This window comes from Thunnus thynnus, chromosome 5 (genome assembly GCF_963924715.1).
Source record: "Thunnus thynnus chromosome 5, fThuThy2.1, whole genome shotgun sequence".
In the NCBI taxonomy this organism is placed as follows: domain Eukaryota; kingdom Metazoa; phylum Chordata; class Actinopteri; order Scombriformes; family Scombridae; genus Thunnus; species Thunnus thynnus.
In genome coordinates, this window is record NC_089521.1 from 6,888,607 (window position 1) to 6,915,245 (window position 26,639).

Here is a 26,639-nt window from a genome sequence, read left to right on the forward strand (position 1 = left end):
GCAGAAAAAGATGTGAGTATTTGCATAACCGTTACAGTTTTTTTCACTTCACGTGAATATTCACTGTGTAAATTCATAGGATGCATTATACAGGGACGGATTAAGTTGAGCAACATAATAAGTTTCTAAAATATCAGAGTTAATATATTCTCTTATTTAAGACAAACATCTCTTTTGTGTGTAGCAGAATTTAGGATATTTCACACAATGCTCAGTTTAAGCATGACTGTTAATGACCTGAACAGTTGCTGGAGGTATCTGTGTGAATGGTCTGTGAAGGTCAGTTTAAAAGGTCAGCATGTACTGCTACAAGATTCAAATACAAATAGAATCAGCATGTGTTTTAAGGGCCTTCAGGCTAAATATTTTAAGCCCAATGTAAAGCCATCTGACAAAATGAGACAAGCTTGGCAAGGCACTGATTTATATCAACAATAATCTGCTTATGTGACTCCAAGACAACACAAAAACACACGGCTCAAACTCCAGACTCTTATTGTTGAAAACCTGGCATCTTAACAACAGCGCAGATCTCGCGTGGCAAAGTCTTTCTCTGATTGAATCCTTACAGTATCAGACACCGCTTTGTCAACAGCAATCAGCTGATGGATAATGCCTCTAATCAGATAACGCAGTCCTTGTGATGCATGCCTACACAAACACACATACACACCCCAAAACAACTTTTCAGATTCAGCCCTGCTCTTGAGCTGAGGGAAATTACATCAGAAAACAGTCTGTTGCCGGGAAGTAACACAATAAGAACACGCATCTAAGCTGGAACAATTATTATCTCACAGGGACAGAGGAGTTTCCTTTTTTTTTTCTCCCTTTAAACACCGCTCTTCTCTCGTTTCCACAGACTCGAAACTCCTTCAAGGAATCACACAGAAGGAATGTGAAACAAGGAAAGACGTGAACATAAGAAAAAGAGAAAAAAATGAATCATTAAAGTCAAGTAAAACCTGAAAACTCACCTTTTTGAGCCAGGAGAAGTGCTTGTAGAAGTCAATGGGAGTCTCCATGCTCCCAGCCCATCGCTGCCCTGCCTATTCCTCCTGTGTTTTTGTCCGACTTTATCAGACTGTGTGTGTGCGTGTTATTGTGTTAGAGTGTATAAGCGCAGCCCACAGACGGGACAAAGTAAGAGTGGATTCTTGAGTTTGCAGAGTGCTGCAGCATGTGAGCACTGTCATGTGTGAAAATGTGCGTGTGTGTGTGTGTGTGTGACTGCGATGTTCACAGCTGTGGAGGAGGGTTGTTTTACGATCTCTGCCTTCTGAGTGGGACAACTCCCCCCCCCCCTGCTCGTGCTTCTCTCTTTCCTCTCCTTCTTTAGTACCACGGGTTTCTTTCTCTCTCTTTCCCACTCATCTTTCTTTTTATCAGACACTCGCTGCCTCCTCCCTTACCCTGTTCTGGTTGGAGTTTTTGCCATTTGTTGCTCCTTCCCTCTCCTCTTTTACCTCCAGTCATTCCTTCCTCTCCTTCCACCTCTGTTGCTCTCTTCTTTCTCCCCTTTCTTTACTTCTCACTCGCTTCCCCTCTTTTCTTCTCTCTCCCTTCTGAGGTCTGTCTGCCGGCCAAATGGCCGAGCTCAGAGAGAGGGGGGGGTGGGGGGTGGGAGGGTTTGTCGTTTTTCTTCTTTCTGTCATCTGTTTGTGTCTTGGCCCATGTTCTCTCTCTCTCTCTCTCTCTCTCGCTCTCTCTCTCTCTCTGTCTCTCTTACACACACACACACACACACACTAAACCAGCAGCATCTAATGTCCAACGCATGAACAAAGCAGCAACAGGCTGTAATATCAGCACAAACATGAACCATGCCAGGTCTCCCCGCCTTGCTTGTGCTCTCTTTTAATTAAGTTACATTCACAGTACAGAGAGACTTCAAAACACTATCTTCAGGAGACTCTCTCTCTCTCTTTCTCTCCTCCCATATGTCTCTGTGTCTGATCATTCTCATGTTTAAACCTATTAGCTGGTTTTCCATTTCCTGTATATTTTACAGAGGCGTTCACAGTAACAATGTCGACCTTTTGTCTACATGACGGGTTTATTTACGCACATACGCACACACAAATAAAACTCAGGCATATCGTAACTGCTTGTTCGATTATGAGGTCTTCAAAGTGTCTTCAAATAAAAAAAGTTATACATAAAACTGTACAGTATGAGTTCATGTTCAGTAGTATACAGTATTTGCTGCATTTACATAGCCTTGAGCATGTGTGTGATTTAAATTTCATTATCTGGATACTTGGAGATACTTGTGTCAGTTAGTTTTAGAGTATATTGGGACTACAGGAGGACTTCTGTTGATACATCTAATAACAAGGTAATTATGACATGTAGTGTTTGGACTTAAAGGCTTTCTTTCAAAATCTGTTTATTGAATTTGAATCCTTTTAAATCCCTTATTGACTCTATTTAGGTTTGCCTTTCAACTTTTATATGTAACTTTAAGTTCTTTAAAGGTTTTTACAACTCATGTTTTTAAAGCTGCACTGATCCACATTGCTTTATTAACAATTGATCAAATGACTATATTTAATGTGGAAGGAGTTGCTTGTAGTGACAAACGCGTTTTAGCATCTTTCAGCTGATTGTTTTGTTTTGTGGCCCGCAACTTTACTGTTCGGGTTCACTCACTTATCACTTATTTCCAGACATACCAGGAAGCTGTTTTCAGCAGGAAATCTCTGATAAAACCACTGTACACTACCTGCCCATCAACAAACAACAGACCAACAAAGTTAGCGATTAGCTGGTATATCTTTCTCAGAGATAAAAATGAATGAATAAATAAAATGAATATAAAGTGTAAGTAACTGCAAATGAATGCTAATGTGGTTCTGTATCTTGTACATCATATGGGCGACTTTTTGCTAACATGTTAGCCAAATTAGCTTTATAAGGTGATAATATGTCAGTGTTGTGTTTACAGCTCATTGCACTGCTCCCCAGTGCCCAATTCACTTTATACTCCTTTAAATAATAAAAAAGTTAGTTATTTTAATTATATTTAAGTCATATTTTTACTTAATTTTAAAGCGTCAATTAAGATTAACTTTCAATTAAGAACTGCAATCACCTTTTGTTAACTGAGAGGGTAGAACACAATTAACTTTAACCCATTAGATATAGAACCATTGACATTAAAGCCACCATGTGTAGTATTTAAAAATGTTCTTGCTTATCCTGGTGCTACTATAACAAAAACATTTCACCTAGCTGGTTTCTATATAAAGATACTGATACCTGTGTCATCTGTCTTCAAAAGCACAAACACACACATCCTCCTGACTAGTTTTGGAAAAAATTCTAATCCTAAAATCTTCAACTGAGTCAGACACACATCTGAAGCAATGTTAACGTCTCTGGGTCAGCAGTAACAAGCAGCAGTCACAGGGTATCACAGCTTCCTGCCAGTAATACACTTATGATGCTTCCTGTGTTTACGTGTGTGTAAGTGTGAGTGTGTGTGGAGTATCTATCCCCTGGAGAGAAGCCCACAGGGTGCAGACTAATTGCGGAGCGCCAGCGTCTTTGATCCCGTTCCTCTAGGTCAGCAGGGCGGAGCAGGAAGGGGGAGAAGGTGGACAGGATGAGGACAGGAGGGAGCAGCCAACCTTACAGACTAGCTGCCTTGATAATCTGCCAGGCTTTTGTTCATCTGCTATTGAAATTCAGTGGTCATAAGAGCTGTTTTCACTTGAACTACTTTCTACCAATGACATAGTCCCTTTGGAGAGGTTGCGGATTATCCACGGTAACAGGGGTATTGTTTCTGGAAAAAAATGTTGCTGGAAATTTTTTCAGAAGTTCTAACAAAATTCCATGTACGTCCATTGTCTTGGGATCGAAGCATATTTTGGATGATTTCACAAAATCTATATACAGTAAAACAAAAGTCTGTGTAGTGTGTAGATGAGTGAACTGGCCCTTTAAAAACTAGGCGAAAATGCAGCCCAGTATCCCAAGGAAATGAGTTCATATTGGATGAATATCATGATTTATGTCCAGAGCCAATGGTCAGCACCAGTGCAGGAAGTAGTGTGCCCTTTATGTAGCCAGGTGGAAAGTAAGGGTGTGGAGGTGACCTTTCCCTAACCCTAAGTATTTTAGTTGCCTAATCATAGCCGTACTGTATTTGCCATAATCACAACCTTTCCCTAAAAGTACTGTAGATCCGCACTGATATTGCAGTAAGTCAGAATCTGAAAAACAGTGGCATTGGACATAAAAAAAATTTGGCATTTAATGTAATTCAGGATTTTGCAGAATCAGACATTTTTGTCTAGTGATAGGTAGGGCTGCAACTAACAATTATTTTCATAATAAATTAATCTGTCAATTTATTTCTCAATTAATCGATCAGTCATTTGGCCCAGAAAATGTCAGAAAATGGTGAAAAATGTCAAGAACTGTTTCTCACATCCTCAAATGTCTTGTTTTGTCCCGACCAACAGTCCACAACCCAAAGAAAGTCAGTTTACTGTCACCGAGGACTAAAGAAACCAGAAAATATTCACATCTGAGAAGCTGGAATCAGAGAATTTGGAGATTTTCTTCTTAAAAAATGATTCAAAACGATTAATTGATAATCAAAATAGTTGGCGATTAATTTAATAGATGGCAACTAATCAATAAATCATTGTAGCTATGAATATATGAATATATTATATTGATAGGCTTGAATCAGATTTTTTCAGGGAAACACACAACATCTGCATGTATGGGGACATAAAATCAGAATGATTATTTATTGTAAACCAATCAAATCCATTAAAAACATCTGCAGATTTGGGGGTAAAAATTGTACAAATGAAAGAGCTTTCACTTAAATTGAAATATAGCCACAATGGAAACAAAACAGGCACTAAAGATGATTAATAGCCTCCAGACAGTTGTTGAATTCAACCTGCTCACAACATTTTAAACCACATCAGCTTTTTCTCTATGAAATTCCCTCAATTTATCCCATTAACTGTGATGCTCCTGACTATATCTGCTCACAAATAAATTAACAGATTAATAACAACTCCGCCATCATGTTACACTGCCTGTATAACACAACGGCACAGAAAACAGCTTGGAGAGAGAAACTGAGTCAGTGTAAAGGAAGAAGGGAGGTGTATGTGCGAGAGGGGAGGGATGGGGGGTGAGCGGGAGAGAAGTGGAGGAATAAAAGTAAGAAAGACAAAAAAAAGGCAGGGAGAGAGGAGGAGTTGGCCGGTGATTGTGTGCAGCATGTGAGACATCTGCTGTTGAAACAATATAGGAGCTGAAAAAGCTGCTGAACTGGATCCAAGATCCACTTTCCCTTTTCAGCCTCAACCGTCTCAATCAGTGAGGAAAACTCTCAACTGCTCTCTGGGCAGAAAACAGCAGCCTCTGCAGGACAACACTTAACTACAGCAGCAAACACTCTCATACAACTGAATCTGACAACAGCTTAGTGTCTGGAAATTCAGCAGAAAACACAGAGGAGACTTTCCGAAATTGAAAACATCACATTAGTCATTTTCCCAAAATAGGAAAAAAAAGACCCACTGCCTGCATAATGTGATATGTAGCACAAGCAGTCATGATGTTTCAAACTGCTAAAAAAAAACCCAAAATATTCAAAATCTTTATACCATGTTTGAAGAGTTTCACCTTACCTTACAGTCCTGAGCAAGTCAATCCTCTTGCCAGTGACCAGTGTGCCTAAATACTACACTAAGTACTTCATTTACAAACAGGCTCACGTCACAAGTAGAGGGAGGGTGTCCAAACATGCAGAGAGAGGAGGGAGAGCAGCGGTGTGCAGTGAAACAGAAAGAGAACGAAGGAAAGGGGAAGAGAGAGCGGTAAAACAGTGAGGGATATTGTAAACAAAGACGGTAGAGCAGCTGAGAGGCCATGCAGGACAGACAGAGGGTGTGAGGGAGGGAGCTCAGCACAGGAAGTTGATAATAGCTGAGTTGTAATAGTGTCTCTGAGGAAAACTTTATGGGAACACATCCCAAACCTCTCCACTTGTTCCCTTCCCTCCTTCCCTTGCTGTAACTCTAGTGGTAATAATGATGAAGCTCATGAAAACATGCTAAGAGGAAATATGTCTGAATCAACACCTGACTTGGAAAAAACTATGTAAAACTTTGTTGTGGATAAAAAGTCAGTTGTGTTTCCTGTACTTCAACTTTCAGGAATGATTAATTCCAGATTTATAGTTGTGTATAAAGCTTGTGGTGTAGCGACATACATCTCAACTCCTTAAAAATGTTTCTACAGCTGCTCACCATGATCACCATTCTTTGAATGAAAGCACATAAACACAATTACTGGCTCTGGTTCTATATATATAAATGTGTATGAAAGAATGTACTCCCAACTACTTTTAGGTATACAATTATGGTGCAATGTGCCCTGATAATGTACAACACATGTACATGTAATGAAATCTGATGCAGAACTATAAAGCCTTTCCTGAACAACCTACAGTAGAATTGTTTTACACCATGCCACAGAAGTGCTGTATAATCCCAACTTAAATCCACACCTGCACATCTTGTAGTGTTGACATTGTTTAAACTGCTTATAAATTAACATAAACCTGTGTGAACGTCTAAAGTAGGCTGGGAAGTTTAGTTTCGTTAAGCTGCTCTGGAAGAATATATGTGAATTTAAAACTATGCATACATACGTGTTTAATATTTACACTTCAGCTGATATTAGTGATGTTTGTTTAATTAACATATGTTGAAGTATCTGGGTTGCACCTGTCCAGCTGAAAAAGTCAATTCAATGTAACTTCATCACTTCAGCAAAGAATCAACTCTATTCACAAGACAGTCAATTACATTTTCATGCAGAAAGTTATTCTGAATGATTTTTTATCCTTGTTTCCGCATGAAATAAAGATAAGACAGAAAGAAAAAGACATAAAAGCGTACAGAGGAACAGACGTAGAGGCGGCTGTAACACTGAGAGACAAAATAAGCCCTGAGTTCATCCTCACAGAGACATGCCAACCTCCTGCAGCAGAGAATAGCTGTTCTGTAGCACAGCAGCTAAATTCCTCTCCTCTCCCTCTGACCCTTCAGCTGACCCCGTCTGACCTCACTGTAACTGTCCCTCTACTGTGAAAACACTCGATGATGGTTTACCAGCGCATGTGAGTTGTTCCTTCGCTGCAAGAATGATTCAACTTTAAGGCTCCACAAGGTCTACATAAACATCATGTTTACATTTGTTTTAAGAAATATATATATCTAAATATATATCTAAGAGATCTCCAGCCTCTACCGTGTTTTTACACACAGTGTATTTACGCTAGCACTAATAATTACAACATCTAAACCCTGGATAAAGCGATATATCAGCATTTTCCACTGTTATATAAACACTTAAATTGGATGAACTGATGAATCCGCCCTCTCTTTGAATAACTCTGACCTCAAAAGAAGAGCAAAAAGAAAAACACTGTGCACTATAAACATAAATATTCCCTGCTGAAAGAGGCCTTTCAACACAAAACAGCTGGTTCTTTTGGTTAGCATGTTAGCACACATCTGACTTCAGTTCTCAGAGAACATCGACCTCCCAAAACATCACAATGAATCAACTAATATAACTTGTGCATCACCAGGCAATCCATTCTGTCCTGAGTGCAAGTCAACACAACTTTTATTCACAGAGACGTGAATACTGAACATACAGCACTGTTTCTAACCCAGATGTGTAATCTCCGAGCACAGTAAGAGTTTCACTCCAAAGTTAAAATGAACAACTTTATACACCTTTTGGATATCGACACAAAAATCTAAGTTTTTTGTACAGTATTAAACAAGATGCTTTCATATAATAAGATAAAATAATGCAGTTGTTTGTTGTTGAAGTTCAGGGTTCAAATCATGGCATTCAAATGTGACATTATATTAATTTATTAGTTACAACAGCTGCAGAGTTAGCCACATGATTCTTATGGTGATGTCAAATTGTTGGTGTCTGACAGTGTTTTGATATCAGCACTATATTTAAACTGCAGGAGCTAACGATAGCATCACAGGCTGACTGGAGTTACTTCACAGCCAGATTCACAGCTTTTAAATTACAGATAATATGTTAATCATGGACATCGCAACAACTCTATCTACCATTTTTCTGTCATTTACACTTGACTGTCAAGAATCTGACATGAGGAGATTTTGTTTATTTTGTTGGCCTTTTCACCAACTCACAAAATGAATGTTAACTTCCTACAGCTTACAGAGTAAATGTCCTGGTAGCTGGTGAAAACAATGATCTTTAGCTACTTCTTCATGTGTTTTTAACAGGAATGAAAACCAAAGTAAGCTCAAAGATGGCAAAAACACATACAATCCACCATGTTGAAATAGAATCACATTCATTTTGACTGCTCAGTAAAAAGATCACATCATGATACAGCTTGATATGATAGAATATAATGGTTTACAGTTGACATAGCTGCGATTTGGATTTTGAACACTACACTGAGGAAAACAAACATTATCTTAAGACTAAAAATAAGATTTGAAGCACACAGTGTACTCACAGTTCCCCTCTGTAGCCAGTCTATGAGAGCCTGTGCTGTTTCTGTAGGTAACTGTGCTCTGAGGCTGTCTCTGTCTTCCTGGTTGGGTTGGAGCTCCAAAGCAAGTTTGAGGTCCTCAGCTATCTGAACGACCTGCAGCGGACCAGCGCTGACGGGAGAACCCAGGTCATACATGCTGTTAGAAAACTCCACCGCCGCTGCTTTCGAACCTGGAGAGAGCGTGAAGGAGGAAGAGAGACTTACTTATCACAGAATGATGATTATTTATACCGTTATACAAACCTGAAATGTGACTGCAATACAAAACTAAATCTATTTTACCAGCAAATTTGCAAAAAGCGCTAGAATGAAGCTGTGAACACTGGGATCAACTGAATCTAATCAGAGCCATGCATCCTCCCGGATATTTGCAAAATGTCCATGTGTCACCTGGATCATTTCCCTGGGACACACACACACACATGTACTGTAAGGAACACACACACATCTGGATGCACTCAAATAATTGTGGCTCTGAAAAACAGCCACACAATAAAGAGCCTCCATACAGTATATGGAGTCCAAAATTAATAAACAGTACATAATGAAAACAACATTTGCTTGAGTTTCTTAACGCAGCTTATGTGCAGCAATGTGGGAGAGTACATGACCCACAATGGAAATATGACATGGCTATTTACCCAGGTATGAATATGTTTTATTTATTAGAAACATTTTAGTACAATGTGTGAGGATATGAAGAGTATTATCATGGCAGGACGGTAGGACAGACTTTTATCCTGTTCTCTCACTGCAGCAGTAAGTTACTGCACATGATGAAAACAAATACATTTAAGATATCTGAGGAGAAGTGAACATAAGCGTGCACAATATGAACATAGAAACAAACTGAACATGAACCCATTCATCTCTCCGTCCATCCATGCAGACTTTAGTGTATTTGGGCCAGAGCGCACAGAGGAAACCATTATGCACGCACTGTCAACTCCGTCTAGATACAAACTGCAACAACATCCCGCACAGGTCCAAAACAACTGGAGTAAGAACACAAGCTTTTTATTTGCTGTAAATCTGGCGTTCTGCTTCAGAGAGCTGTTGTACATTTATAAAATAATACTGCGATTGCTTTGAAATGTCTTCTATTCGCTTTGGCCAAATCAAACAGTTTAAACATGTTATTAGCTTTGGCTGAACTTCAGAATGCATTTTTGTATGGAACAAAGGATTTTGTTGATTTTTTTTAATGTCTGTTCAGACAGAAAACATAGCAAATTGTACCGTCTGTGCAAATGTTTTGGGAGCTTTTTTCTTTATTCAAGATGATGGTCTTTCAATTTGAAGGCATGATTTATTGATTTCACATTCAGATTTTGTTATTCTTTCCCTCAAACCCTGCCCTCGCACTCAAATAGCCTCTACTTGCACTTAGAGTTGCTCTGTTTCTGCTCAATCTGTATGCTTGCACTCAGATATATTGTTGCTTGCACACATTTCCTGCTCCAGCTTCAGGCCTCCTCCTCACACTCACGATGCTTCTGTGCGCTCGTGAAACATCTACTCTCAGATTTCTGCTCTCAGATTTTTTGTGCGACAACCCTATCAAAATCCCCCAACCAATAGAATGCCAGGTATAGTGTCGACCAATGAAATGATACCTGCCTCCTTGCAGGTGTGTTTGCTTTACTTCTTAGAGCGTCCCGTTTGGGCAGTAACTGTTTAACCGAGTTCATCCGCTCCTGCCCTCCAGGGCTTTATTAAATGTACGTCACTTGCTTTCTTTATGACTTTTGGACTAAAAGGACAGTTAACATATATACCAGCACCTGTACGTTTTCTTTTACTATAATAGCTACGTATAATAGTAGCCGGATAGCACATCGGCCTACCATCGGTGTGCTGGAGGAGAAAACAACATCACCTTCATGACTCAGGAGTGAGAGTCTAGCAGACCACCAAAGTGAAGGACCTCAAGTAAGTTTGTTATTTTAATGGTGATATTACTTCCTTCAAATTGAATTGATAAAGTCATATTTGAAGCACAATAATACATCCACTGATAATATGCTTGGCTTTCCAGTGTGAACACTGTTGCTAGGCAACCAACAACAACATGGACGCTGTGGTTTTTTTTCTTCTGTAATTTAGTGTTGAGGAAAATATTTTATTTATTCTAATCTCAGTTAATGCTACAGTGTGATTACTAGAGATTGAGATACACATTTAGCCTCTCATAATTTCTCTGGGTTTGACTGCTCTGCTAGTCATCAGGTCTGCAGTTAATAATATCTGTGAAAGCACACATCAATAATTTCTCATGTCTCTCCTTCCCCTCATAACAACCAGATAAAGCTAGAGTAGTGCCAGCACGGTAGACAATGGTGCATAAAAACGGTTCAATGTCAACTAAAGTGATTTGTCAGGGAATGGTTGGCAAAACAGGAGGTAATAATCATCCCAAACACAACTACCTGTAAGAACATGCAGAGCAGTCTGCATAACTCACATGTGCTTTTACACATTCTGCACAAAACTGTACAGCAACATATTGTAAATATTATATTGTGTATTTTATATACAATATATAATTTTTCTTATTTCTTATAATATCTTCTCATATATGTTAGTGTGAATTTTACTCTTTGTATTCTTTGTTTTTTACAGTACTTGCTTTTTCTCTTTTTTATTCTTCTCTTGCTATTTTCATTGTTATGCACCAAAACACCAAATCAAATTCCTTGTATGTGAAAACATACTTGGCAATAAACCTGATTCTGAGATGACTTATAGGAAATGTCATCTCTTGCTGATCCCAAGTTTAAACTCGGAAAATAAAAGAAAAAGCTAGAGAGAGAGAGAGAGAGAGAGAGAGAGAGAGAGAATGAGTTAACATTTTGACATTTATTCAATGTGAATGGACGCAATCTACATCCCTCATGGACTGAAAATTAATGTTTTGAAAAGACGACCACAGAAGTTGTTCAAAAGACGTTCGTGGCTGCGATCGATAGAATATGTAAAGCCGAAATTTATGTCTGCAGATATCTATAATAGGCCACCGACAGACAGATGGAATATCGACTCAGTTTTGACAACAAAGGACTTCTCCTATTTACTGGGATCATACTTCAAGCCTAAACTATTTCAGCTGTCCTGCACTTACAGGCTTTCTGTCATATTTCCATAACCTGCATCTCACTTGGCCCCGTCCCACTTGACTCTCCCTGCTCTGCTGTGCTGTCCTCCTGAATGTAGTGAAAGCAACAATGTTGATAACCACAGAGGTGACTTGAATGTGAACTATCAAGGTGCTATAATGCAAGTCTACCTACAGCCACTGCTTGTACTTGCATTCTCCTGATAGGACGATTGATAATAACGAGGACAGCGTCACACTAGGCTTAATAGTTAGTTACTGTCAATGAAAATGCTTGGGTACACTTACACTAATCTTCCTTTTGAAACATTTCAATAGGCCTATGCATTTTCAGCTTTGTTGCATTTTCTTTTATTTGGCACAGCCTAATGTCAGCTGAAATGAACACGAGATATCTGTGGCTTGTAATGGGCACTTTGGCTCTTTTCAGGGAGCCAGCTCTGCCAGCAAAACCTTGAATTAATAATGTAATTTTCACTAATATCTCTTCACAATCCAACTATCCCTTACTTTAGGCTAATATTTTGATTCCCACAATAAAGTTGGCTACTTTGCTTTTTGTTTTTATTTCTTTCTTGGTTCCCATGTCATTTGATATAAGATAATAACTGCTGTTCACCACTGTGATGTCTGCAATAGATATAAAGAGCCTTATAATTTTGGCCTACTGACTTCCTCGATATATTTCAATTTTTTTGCAGGTCCTATTTCTTTTCTCCACTGCGGTGCTCTTTTCCACTGTGAACACACCACACACATATTGCCGAATATCAATCATTTCATTTCATCATATCATTTTGCTGTAGTGGTGCCACCTGCTTATAGTTTCCTTACTGTGTAATATCATATTTAACATATTGTGGTGATCACACTGTATCAGCAACAAGCTTTACTGCCTTTGCTTGCTGCCATGCTGCCTGCGCTGCACCTCAACTTCAGAGGCATCCGCAGTCATTTTCTGGGAAGAGGGCCAGCCATGTTTTGTTTTCCTCTGTTTGCTTGTGATACTTTTCAACAAATAATGATGTCCTATTCTATATTGAAGTTTTTTAAAAAGCTTTATTTTTTGATGTCCGCTCCGTTTCAAGGGTGATTAAAAAGTGAGTTAAATGTTGGGAGAGACCTTTGCTGTCACTGCTCTGCCTGCAAGCAGTAAATGGCAGCACTATTTCAATCACAACAACATTAACCAGTGGAGTGCTTTCACTTGTATTCCCACAAGATACTTAACCAGAAAGAAAAAAACAACAACTCTTGATCATGGAATACAATATGAGCAACATATCTAAATTCTGTTGATAAGTGGCCCTAATTTCCTGATTGGCTGATATTATCGCTAATGGGGTTTTTAATGCATTTCTATTTGTGGTCACTCAGAGTCGAAATGGCAAACTCAGAGCACTCGATGAGGTCAGTGGGTTTTGGCAAAGAGCAGCAACTAGCTGAGCCTTGGAAGTGACAACGGTACCTATAAACTGTCACTTGTCCAATTCTGCTATATGTGAGAATGTGGTATGTTGATGCTGAGGGTGAGATGACACAATGCTTTGATAGAGGAGAGCAGGGACTCCGGCTAAAAATGTTCCTGTGGTAGAAATGGCACAAGAGTTAGATCTTATTAGTCCTTTTTTGAACATGATATTAATATTAGATTGTCAGAATAGACAGAAATGGGAGACTGCCTGCCCCCTTGTGGCTGAAAGCTCTTTTTTAAAAGGACTGAAAACAACACAAATAGATAAAAGTTGTACATTTTATTAACTTTTTACCTCCATAGAGCTAAACAGGATTCATTGTTATACTAAATCTATTAACTCTGGTATATTTAATTACTACTTTGAATTATACAATGTATCATTTACACAAAACTTTTTAAATCTGAGGAATTCACAATAACCTGAAGTCCACTTTCTCTGTCTGTCTCTCTGGTCCTCTGTAATTGGAGAGTTACCTTTGCTTTTTGTTTGCCAACATAATACTGCTGCACCACATTAAACATTTACCCTACTGTTAGTTAAATCTTGTTGGCCAAGGCTGCGCTGGTTGCAGCAAACAAGACCCCAGTTTACCACTTATTAACCTGCTGTTGTCAGAAAAGGTCACACTGGTTCCACTCACACACACAGCATCTCACTCAGAGCTCTGCCTCCAGCGTAGGGAACGTCTCATAATTAAGACCAAATTTCCCACAAAACCCTGTTACTTCTTGTCACAAAGATGACTACGGCTTACCTGCGATGATGTCATCCATCTGCTCCAGAGCTGCCTCCAGCATGTGACTGGCCTCCGTTTCCATGGTGACGGCGGGAAGCATCAGATCTCAGGTTTTCTGATGTTCTGCACAAAAGAGAAAAAGAGAGCAAGGTTCATTACAAATTTACTATATTGTAATTTTACATACAATATAGTGAGCAAAGAAATCCTGACACTTAAAACAGAAACATTTACACCACAGAGAGCCCACAAGACTAAGCTGGACTCTGTGCACACTCCTGTCCTGCATGGAGAGGTGGATACTCTGGCCAACTGTAACACACGGAGGATAATGCATCTTATTTATTTGCCAAACTTTCATCAGGCTTTCAGAATCTAATACTCAGAAACAAAAGACACAAAGACATGAATAAGTCTCTAGAATGAAGTCTTTCCTTTTATTCTTGTAGTGCAAGAGATAGTAGCTTTGTTTGTCCATCCCATTAACACACATACAGTATATATGTAACATTCTCCGCATCTGATTTAAAGTTTTTTTACTATTTAAGGTAGTAAAATGACCATACAATATTTAAAATCAGTGCCCATGACTCAGTGATCATTTAAGAGAACAAACAAGAGTTATATTCTACTGATGTTTCTACTGGTCACCCACAAAGATCCTAAAGCTTCAGAGATTTCCAAACTTTCCTTTACGCAACAAATACGTTGTTTTTTTTTTGCAAAGTTTTCAGGATTTTCTCACTGATACTGTATATCACAGTGTTTATGTTTTTTATAAATATGCATATAACCCATATATGCACACTTGTCTTTGAAGACCACCACTGCAGGCGAGCATAAAGTGTACATATAACCAGGGGCAATTACACACGCAGCCTCACCAAACAACAGCGCACACATTTTTTTTATTCCTCAAAGCAGGATTGACTTTCCGTCCGTCATTGTTGCCTCTAGCTGCCCCTCCGACTCCTGCCATCCTTGTTTCCTGCTTTCCACCCCGCCCATCCTCTCTCCTGTCATCCCTTCTTTGCCTGGCACTCATCCTTTTTCTGTCATCTCTCCTTCAAGGCTCTCATCCCTCTGTCATGCTGTCATGCCGACTTACAGATAAACAGGCATCAACATGTGAAAATCATGGGGAAGGACGGTGATGTAATCTGCTGACGCCTTGGGAGCAAAAAAAAAAAATAAAAACAACCCCTACTGAGCAGCCTAATGCTCCTCTACATTAGCACCAACTTTCACAGCTACAACCCACCGTGACGGCTGACAGTAACAATCTGCATAAAACAGTTGATGAAACTACAGTAACATGCTGTCATTACCACTGTAGCACCATTTTTCAGTCAAAGCATGCGTCTGCTCCCATGATGCACGTGTGTGTACAGATGTAGATGTGTGTTTGAAAAGTACCGAGTAAATTATAATAACATTAACGGGAACATATTAGTCTAACTGAGACAAAGGGTGATGGCACCATTCAGACACTACGACAGTGACTCTGTTCAACAGCATTGTGACTGTTGACCTCAACAGGACACTAACGCCTTTGTGTGTGTGTGTGTGTGTGTGTGTGTGTTTGAGACAGTGTGTGTAAGCAAGAAAATTGTGTGTTTTACATGATTCTGTGCGTTCCTTTGTGAGACAGCATGTACGAGAAGGTGCTGATGTAGAGATTACCGTCATGTTCCAGCAGAGCTGACAAGACAAACTACTAATAGCAACAATCCTGCCTACTGTCTCCCATGTTGCACAATCTGTGCAACTATCGTGCGTGTGGAAAACAGTTGTGTGTATGTTAGAAGGAAAGACTGTGAGAGCGAGAAGAGGGCGAATTGTGAGGGTGTGTCTGTGCGTGGGAGCTTCTCTGTATCTCCTCGTGATTTTGCATTACTCATTTCTACTGAAAAGCCTAATGAATGGAACTGTTTCATAACTCAATCATGAGGCAAAATGTTGATAATATTCTCTTAATTGTTTTTATGCTTTTTTTTTTTAGCTATGTCATATTTTATCTGAGAATAACGTTTTGCAACACAGACATGAAAAGCTGAGCTTGTTCTGTCTTTCCCTCAATGATGCCCTGTGGAGTTCTGGCCACTAGTTGTGCTGTGGAGCAGTGTGTTTTTTTTAATCCCTGTTTTGTTAGTATCTCAACAGACTAAAAGACACACTTGGATGATATGAAACATATTTCTGGCAATGCTATATCACACTATTCCACTGACTGACAGATTGTGGTGTGCTGTGACACTGCAGCAACAAAGCTAAGGAAGAAGTACTATCAAGTAAACACAGATAGCAAAAATGGAGGTTCAAAAATTGCAAAAATCCGCTCTGCAGATGTTTTAAGAGAAAGGTAATGATAAAGCACATTTAGTAGGCCTCACAAATTTTAGTTTTGTTGAGGGACAATGAACACAAAGATAACTTTGTTTTTTTTTTTTACAAAAAAACTCCGTAGGGTACCTTTAAGACAAATGCTTACATTAATTTTGCAGTTTGCATAACTGAGTGAAATGCAAAATATATACTTGAGAGTTTATTTAGGATGATGTCAACAACTATTACATATATGTTGCTATAGTTTAAGGATTAAAGAGCATTAAGATGTGAAAGCTACAGCAGTACACCAGTGCCTCCTGTTGTGCATTACACTCCAAATACAAGTAATTACACACAAAATAAACCATTACCTTGTTTTCATTGTATTCAGACAGCGTTTATCAAGAATCCCTGGTACAGTGGAAGGCAGGATTATCTCACACCGTCTATACTTCTTGATTTCTCATTCATGTCTTGGTTGATGTAGAAACAGACACACCTTTTTCCCAGGAAGGGAGATGCACTCTAGAAAAACGAGTTAGTCAAACATGAGAAACTGTGGCCTGTTTCTTACAGCTACACCCGCCTCAGTGCTGACAGCTCTCACTCCTCAGTCAAAAGAAAAGCTGGCCCAATCTGTCTGTTGTCTTAACAATGGACAGCTTCACTGACAGTAAAAAAGTGTTAACAGGTGCTGATATGGCCAATCAGATATTGTGATATCAACAGCTACTTTGGATATTTATAAGAATTGTTTGGATTACTGTTTCTGTTTTTTCAGCAGACGTGAAAAACGTTTCTTTAAAAGTACTGGCAGGCAACTACAAATCTGACTATCAGCTTTGCTAGTCAACATTGACAATTAACTACTTTTACACAAGAAGCGACAATTTTAAAAAACTGAAGCTTCAATTTGAAACCAAAAGGATTTGCAACTCACTCCACCCTACTTGATGACAGGTCAACCATATTTCCTGTTTGACAGGGAGTTTACTGACAAACAACGATAGGTCAGCACCTTTTTACACAGTGACACACACACACACACACACACAGACACCCTATACAAACACCTGCTGCCCTCCTGCCCCCTGCTGTGAGAGGGATAAGCTATTAACTAAAGAACCTCAAATCCAGCACCCTGCAGTCCAAGCACATTTCGTTTCAGAAAGCATCACGGCTGCCATTGCTGGGAGGCTGCATGTAAGAATGCAGGAAACAGCAGGTTTCAGGACAATGTCTTCCACTCAGACACACAAAAAAAATAAACACTGCTAGTGCTTCAACTTTTAGACACCAAAAGACAATAAACTGTAGTTTTAGATGCTGGATTTAAAATCAGTTGCCTTCCTGCCTGTTCATTTTATGATGAGAGTCAAAAATATCATGTAAAGATGTTGGAACGGTTCACTCAGCCAACCAATATTTCAACACACTTATCCAGCCTTATTCTTCCTGTGATAAAAACCAAACATCTGCCACTGTTGCCTGTATGCAAACAATCATATCAAGAGATATTTTCCATGTACTGCACCTGTGTGTGAGAATACAAAACAAAGCACCGTGTCAGCTGCTTTGCTTCAATATCGCTCCTCCTATCACCTCCAGCCTCAGTTCAACTCAGCTGAACAGAGAGGTCTTTCTGAGAGGGAGACAGCGTGGGAGAGACGGGGAGGAAAGAGGAGGAAGAGTGTAGCGAGTGTGTGTGTGTGTGTGTGTGTGTGTTTATGTGCTTAACTGCCCACAGCGGATAGTAAGTTTCCATCCAGAAGCTGTGGCTATCTCACTGTCAGGTAGCCAAGTGGCTGTGTGGCTATCAGCTTCATGATTAGCACCATCAGGACCATCACAAGGCCTCAGTACATGCCTGTCCTCCAGCACTGCTCTTCATTTCTGCTCCACAATGCTCCTACTGCTCAGCACACTAACAAGCTGAGAAACTTTTAGAAATGTCTGGGGGTATAAAGCAATATACATGAGCAATTTAGTAAACAACATTTCTTTTCATGACACATTTTTACTGCACAACCTGCTGTTGTCCTCATTGATTTGCCAGTTTCTATCTCTGCTGAGGGCTGCCAGGACCTGCACCGTCAAAATAAAAGTGACTAAGGACATAAGAAGACACATAGGAGCAATAATGAGGTAAAATGAATTAATATATTGTAATACATTTCAGCATAATGCTGACAAGACAGTTATGCTATGATCTTTCTGTACAAATAAGCCTTGGCCTGATCAGTTCTTGTCTCTAGCCAGGATTTTAAAAAATATGAGTTAAATATACTGATTTTGTCAGCTCAAGAAAAAGATAAGTGATTAAATAAGTTATGAAAAATCCCTGGGAGATTTCTCCTAAACTTTTTGACAAGATTGTTTTTGTAAACAGATAACAGTCGACGTAATAACTGCAGGAGGAACCTGAGAGAAACTGAAAGGTAAAGTTGAGTGAAAAATAACCAAGCATTGCATTATTGCTCTTTTGTCTTGTGTTGTGTTGCTGAGCAGAGAGCTCTGCTAATGTCACTTTGTAAGGCATCTTTTAAACTGTGTGTCTCTCTCTCTCTTGCCATGTTTCTCTCTCCCTCTGTGTGTGTCCACTAAAACAGTGCAGCAGATTTTACACCAGCTTTTCCCACATGTTAAATTCCAGACGCAGTTTCCACGGCTGCAGCGGTCAGTCTGCGGTGATAAATCAGGTGCAGCGGATATTTGTATGAATTTCCATTCCTTCCTCCCATATATTACTCATCTAAACAGGAACGCATTGAATACATACTACATATCGTTCCTATTTTTATTATTTTGTTGCCACGATTGTAAATCTTACTTTGACTTACGCAACCATGAAATCAAAGTAGGTGATGTGAGCTGTATGTGGTGGTGGGTAGAGAATAAAAAAATGAGTTAAGAAAAATACATACTACACGACATAAACACGCAATTTTCAGCCGTTCCACTTTTCTTCCATGTTACCGGCGCACCTTGGCGGGGCCCTTCAATAAATAAAGAGAAATTTGTCTGTTTAGTGTCTAAAAAGGGGCTGCAAATCCTTAATAAATATCCACCACAGTCTCCTAAACTCCTGCAAAAAATAGCGGCTAAAGTTAGCAGCTAAATGCTCCACTATGTTCACAAGCTAGTCACTGACTGGGAGCTCAGCGGGTTCTTTATCAGAGCTTTTTCTCTGACAACAGCTGCCTGCTGCGCCTGGAAACATGTTTGATGAGAGTCGTGAGAGTGAATCAAAACAATTAGCCGAGAGACACGCGAATGTTCCATAGAGCTGAGAGGACTATCACCGAGGTTTGGCTGATTCTTTTTTTGTAGGTTTGTCACTGTGAATGACCCATATTATCAGTCATCCGATCAACTGCAGCTATAAAAATATTGATGTGCGGCTTTAACTTTCAAACGGATATTATAGATTAAAGGCTGAGACGCTGCTTAAGATATTCTTGATATGCGGACGATCACAAACACAAACCGAGTTTTGACGGAGTTGAGCTGCATAAAGTTTTACGGCCTGTTTATAGTTAAGCATCAGTGTGACAGTAGAAGGCTATGCTGTGTTAGCAGCTGAGTCGGCCAATTGTGGTAGCATGAAAATTGAGATTAAACTGCCCACATGATTCTGCACACAGCTTTACAGCATATAGTGAGTACAGCGAGGCACTAACATTACCAGAGTTTATGTTTCAATTTCTAACCATGCTAAAGATGTACACACTCATTTTAATGCCAAGTGCTTTGGTACTTTGGACTCTATAACCGAGATGGACTTAAACTCTACTGCCTGGACATCCTTAGAGAGGCTAGTCTGGCTGAGAAACCATGTATTGAACCATTATATTAATACTGTGTCACATCTTTCTTCACTGTTAGAAGACACTGCTTAAACTGCTCATGGACACCTCTGCTTCTACTATGATGACCACACACACACACACACACACAGCATATTTGCTTTGTGAAGACAGTAAAAAGTAAGTTGTAAGATTATTTCTCTATAAGTGGGCCACTTTGTCTTCAGGCTCACTACCAGACTCACACACAGAGGAGAGAGAAAAGCTATAAAAAGTATCATCTTAGAGCTAAGTCTGTGGGCTTGAACACTGGTTATCTTTTCTAGTGTGTGTGTGACCGTGGGTAGTGTGTGATCTGTGAACCGTGGCTGATGCATGGCTGCTGGGGGGGGGGGGGGGGGGTGCAGGAATATACAGTTTAAAGTGACTCCCAGCATTACACTGATCTGTACTGCTCTGTGCTGAACTGCTCTGCTCTTTATTGTCCTATTTAGTCCTGCTGAGGTGCATTTGATTCAACTCTGTTCAGCTCTGCTCAATTCTCTCAAGGAAATATGGCTCTGTTTTCCGCTCTCTCTCTATATTATCTGATTCGCTGTGTTATACTCTGGTCAGTCCAGCTGACTTCTGCTCTCATTTCTGCTGTAATCTATTTTGCCCTCAGAGTGAGGGTAATGAACCATAACCCTAACCCCATAACACAAAACAACACATGACTTCAAGTCAGTGATCATCATGAGTAAAACAAACTGCAATGTGAACGTTCAAACATTAAAACAACAAATATTTCTCTATTTAAAGACCCAACAATTCTCATCATGCTATATGTCATTCACTATAATGTGTACAAAGAAAAAGACAAATTTGAAAAAACCCAAAAGTTGGGTTAAGATGTACAAATTTATGGCAATTTATTCAATAGTCGTTGAGATATTTCAATCTAGAATGACAGACAGACATTGTCATCCCCAGAATAATAGTAATGTGCTTAAAAAATACTGTATTGTAGCCAAGAACCAGTTTTTCATATGATTTTGTCCCAGGACACTTTATAAATCTGGCGTTGTTTTGCAATCAATGCTGTACGTGAGGAGATAATAATAATGTTTGTGTGACATTATAACCTATAATGATTCCTTGGGATTTTATTTCTAATTGAAAGGGAACTCATCAGAGGACCAACTATTCATTTCACATGGTTATTAATTACCATAAAGGATCCCAGGTTCATTAAACTAATTATCCCCTTAATGAAGAAACACACATTGACTGCACACATTTTAACTTGGAGCAGCAGCCTAAAGGAGAGTTTAGAGGGCTACTCTTGTTACAGTATACACACACTGACACCTGGCAGGTACCCAGTACTACCACATTCTTTTTATGTCAGTTGTGGAGCAGCTTGACTATAGTAATCATCAGTTGAACAACATGCCCAAAGGCACAAACAGCACCAACAACAACCAAGATCAATAGATTAAACCCATGAAAAAAAACAGTGTGAATTTTTGTTCTGACAGTTGGAGTGGACAACAGCCAGTGTAATGAAAGGCTTCCAATTTAACCCATTAGTGTATTAAATGGCATTTTGCTCACTTTAATTCTTAGAAAACTTTTGGTCCGGGTTGTGATAACATTAAAATACCAAGTCCACACAGACAAAATGATGAAAATAAAAAGTACAAGAAGGGAAAGAAACAGATACACACTGATAGAAACCCAAAGATAAAGCAGCAGAGCTGAAGTGAAGACGGGATGAACTATGAAGAGACAGTAGTAAAGACATTTTACCCACAAGGCATAGCTCCTCCAACAAAGGCAAACAGCAGAGCTGATAGGAGCTGACAGTGAGCGGATTGATGTACGACACTTAGCCTCTGGACCATTATCATAAGCATAGCTTATTACTAATCATCAAGCTGACTTACTGCAATCAGAGGAGGATGGAGACACACAGGCACACACGACTGGGCTGTATGTCAGTGAAACACACTCACTTTCACATTAATTTCCCCAGTGTCAGTCCACCATTCATTCAGTCAGTGGAGAAGCTCCAGAGAATCTCTTTTAAAGATAATGTTGTGAACACTAATTCAGTACAGATTGCAGTTTTTGTTCTACATGCGTCTCAGATGAAGAGCAGCTCTGCAGGCAGAGATAAAACAATGCATCAGTGAAAATAATATGGCATGAATTATCCAGTTATTAGTGATGGTGAGTTGTTTAGTCAAAGGCAATCTAGAACTCACCACACTGAAAATATACTGCAAGTATCATTGACTTCTTCTTCATACATCAATGACATGTACATAGCTATGTAAATAACTAGCCTGGCTCGCTAGTTTGAAATTAAGCGGGTAAGCTAGGCTAACTTAATGTAGTTAACTAACATGGGAACATCACATTTTCATCCACAGACACAACAAAGTTAAGTTTTTACTGAGATTCAGTCTGAAGTTACTGGTTCATTATTGGTTTCACACAAACACAGCTGTATTTCCTGTTTCAACAGAATTGTTTATTTCAGTGTTTAGAACCAAAATCACAGTGAGAACACATGTTGTGTGTTTGACTGTTTGCACAGTTTTAAAAATCACCAGTAGACCTACAATTATCACTGAAAATGAAGTAATGCCAAAAATTACATATCAACAGCTAAGCATATTAAATGTACGATTTAACCCTAATAGTCTTCATAGTAGCCTATAAATGAGGTAATACCGTAACAGACAAACAGTGGCATACTGTTTACATGATGCAGTTCTGTAAACCAATTTGAATAGTTCTACTATGCTCTATGTTTTAAACATGAAATCAAACACTGATTTCTATCACAGTTAGAGGCCTTCTCTTACACGTGTTCAAAGGGTGAACTGACTTTGTAAATGTTGCTTCATTAGCGGGTGTTCACACTAAAAACAGCTGTGCGTTTAAAAAAATGGCAACAGAAGAAAAGCAGCAAATCCTCTCATTTGATAGCAGAAACATCGACATTTTTGCTTGATAAATGACTTAAATGATAAATTGATTATCATTGTCAATACATTTTCTGTTGATCATCTAATGAATTAATCATCTTCAGTACTATAACATGTGAAAAAGTGAAATATTCTTAAGCATTTTCAGCAGAAACTCTTTTTATTCCTTCATATGAAACTCAAATCTTCATCTTGTTTTGCATATAAAATTAGTAAGCAGCATTATGAACTAAAGAGGAGTTAATATAGACTCTCCTTGTGTAATAATCAAACACTACACTTATTTTATGAACATTTTATGCATAAAATCCTGTTTGTTTAAAATGGTATTATTGAGCTTTATCATCTTATGATCCTTTTCTCTTAATGAATGAAATCTCAAGTCTGAGATGCTATTTATTGAACTCTGTCAACATAATTCAATTTGATAGTATGACAGTAAAATTAGATTCATTATTAAAATAGATTATTAAAAATGAATTTAAAAATGGGCATGGATGACAGTTGATACTAGAAACACTTTAGGTTATTTCCTATATTAGTAACATTTTCCCCTAGGGGATCAATAAATCTTAATCTTATATTAATGTTAATAATTAAAAATACAATATTTTAAATATTAGAAATCAGCTAAAGTCACTACTGCAATGTCCAATCAAAATTCATCTTGGCATGAATGATTTATTTTCATTTTTTAAATTCACTTTTAGCCTAAGACTACCTCTGATACTGCTGCAGTCCAACCGTCTGTTGCAGAGTCCTTATTGAAGTGTGTCTTATGCTTCCTCTTCAAAACAAAACATGCTCGTGTGATTTTATTCAGCCGTAGTATTGTCAAATAAATTAATGCATAATAACAGTGAAACCCTGATTTTTTCCCCAGACTATAATTGTCAAAATCTATAATCGTTGCATCCCTAATTAAAATATGGGGAAGCTTTTCGTCTTGCAAATATAAAAGGTGGGTTCACCCATCGTTGCATTTCTGATTATAACACAAAGGGAAATTTTAGGAAAGTGAGGCAGTGAACCGATAACAGTTGAGATTCATGAGAAGAAAATGTTCCATCTGCACTTTGTTTTTTAACTTGCTTCACAAGAACAGAGGGTTGAGAGAATTATTCCTGCGTGTTCACATATGTAGAGAATCTGGCCGAGACATTCAGATGTGCATACATTATATATGCAAATGATTACATCTCCTCAGAAAACAACAGTATTTAACCAGTATTAAACCAGAACCCTACCTTCAATGAGATTTTCACCCACTGACGAAAGGTCACAACACAAACATTTCCTCACGACCATCCAGTAGCACACAAGCAGAGAGTCGGGGGCTTTCTACATGTTAAATATTAAGTGAGCCTACCTGTCAAACATCTACAGGAAGCTGTCATTGTTTTGTAAAGAGGGAAACCTCGACATTCAAAATTCCAGCATCACCAAAGCCTTCACAAGTGGCAATTTGTGAGAACAGGAAATGCCAGAATGCATGTGAACCTGTACGGTTGAGAAGAAGGGTTAAACATTAACACAGAGAAACACAAGAGAGACACACACATAACACACACAAAGGGGTGTGTGTGTGTGAGTTTACCGTTCCTCCTCATTTGGCTTAGCCTGTTTGGATTAGTGTCACCAGCTAGAGGCCAGACCTAAGTCCCCCAGGCCCTCCTGTCACACAGGGTAAATACAACTGTGTGTGTGTGTGTGTGTGTGTGTGCGTGTGTGTGTGAGTGTGTGCGTGTTTGTGAGTGGAGCCAAGCCAACAAGAAACACCAGATTCTTCACCAATTAACATCAATGCGACGGGACCACTGACATTTAAGATGGGGATGTTCCCTGTTCTGTCCTTGAGCTCAGCCTGAAAATCTCTCTCTCTCTCACACGCACACACACACACACACACACACTCACACACACACACACACTCTCAATTGTGTTTTTTGAAAATATGTATTCTAACATGATTTCAGCACTTTCTATTCCAAACATATTGCTTTACCGCAGATACACAGTATTTGGATGATTTGGGCTTTTTATTATAGAGCAGAAGTGGTTTGGTCACAGTCGTCCACATCTGAAGTTGAATTTATTACACTTTTTATGTGGATATTAAACATGAGTATATACAGTAAATCAGTGGTCTATTGGGAGCCCTTTACTTGAATTGCAACATATGAGAAATTTTGATTGAACAACACACACAAGAGCTGGATCCATGAGGGTTGGAAAATCGTTAAAAAGTCCTCTAAAAAAAAAAAAAAAAGTGCCAATACAACATCTGGGGTTTGGTACAAATACAAAAACAATACTTTTTTTCAATACCTTATTTTGAGAAATATAAAAATGTATTTCTACAAAGAGTTCTCAAATGCCTAAAGACATGCCTCAAATTGGCCAATCAAGGAATTAATACATTAGCCAATTAGCCACACAGTGCAACACTGGTATCAAAACGTACTGAGATTTGATATCCAGCCCATAATTCCACATGGTATGAACTATTAGCTATAATCAACTTCATCAGCATTACACATCAGCTATTACAGCTTCAGTGCAGCTCTCTGTTGTTCTTCCTCAGAAGTGTATATCAGTCAACTCAAAATCAAACAGCCAAGGTCAAAAATTAGAAGACAGCAACTGTAATACTGCTACTTTTTGGCAAAGAAAAAGCAGCTGGATAAATGGTGTGTGTGTTGTATATTCTACAGAAACCTCTAACTTGTAATTTCAACTGTTTTTATAGTGCCTGACCTGTCAATCAAGCCACTTCTTTAAACAGTTAAAACATGTGGAATGTTTAGATTCTCACAATGTGGATATTTTTGGAGTACATGGCTCCTACAAGACAATGGTAAATGGTTTGATGAACCCAAGCCACGGTTGATCTGTACACAAACTCAAAACAAATCTCCAGGACTATATTTAGCTCTTCCAGCTCATCACACTAGTTCGCTAGCAAATGATCGAGTAAGGTCTCGTACACAGGGCAGCGTGTGTGTGTGTGTGTATGTGTCTGTGTGTGATAACCAGATTGAAATTACTTTGACAAGAGATGTTGCATGGCCTTGTCACACACATTCACACACAGATGCAGAGCAGTGTGCGGTGGCAGAGAGAGCCAGCGAGTTTGTCAGGCAGAACACAATAACAGCCTCGTGTACATGCTGGCTCTCACAAATTCAAAGTTTTGTCTTGGTTTCTTTCTATGATCTTTTAAGAAATGTGTGCTTTGGCTGCCTTTAGTGTCAGCAGGAAGTGATTAAAAACGATACCGGTTGAGTGCACAGAGGGAGATAACTGACGTGGCTGGTGTGTGATGCTTCACACAAAACTAAAAAGTTGAACTGGAAAGTCTAACGTTATTTATGTGACCGTTAGATTTCAATACGGGTGAAACAAGAAGTTGATTAGTCGATTGAGAGAAAATTAATCTGCCACATTTTTGAGAGTCAGCCAATCATTTCAACTATTTCCTCAATCAAAAATGCCAAATATTCTCTGGTTCCGGCTTCTTAAATGTGATTATTTGCTGCTCTTAGTGTTATATCACTGTAAATTGAGCGTCCTTGTGGTTTGGACTGTTAGTCAGA

At 38.9% G+C, this 26,639-nt stretch overlaps 1 protein-coding gene across 2 annotated transcripts in view; it reads right to left on the reverse strand.

The window, feature by feature from the left end:
• ppfibp2b (PPFIA binding protein 2b) overlaps window positions 1–26,639 on the reverse strand; it is an 85,942-nt gene that overhangs the window by 51,221 nt on the left and 8,082 nt on the right. For both annotated transcript variants that reach the window (XM_067588915.1, XM_067588916.1), the window contains exons 2-3: window positions 13,950–14,054; window positions 8,564–8,772 (exon numbers count right to left, since the gene is read on the reverse strand). In XM_067588915.1, coding sequence (XP_067445016.1) covers window positions 8,564–8,772; window positions 13,950–14,031 — 291 coding nt within the window. In that variant the 5' untranslated portion in view covers window positions 14,032–14,054. The remainder of the gene's footprint in view (window positions 1–8,563; window positions 8,773–13,949; window positions 14,055–26,639) is intronic.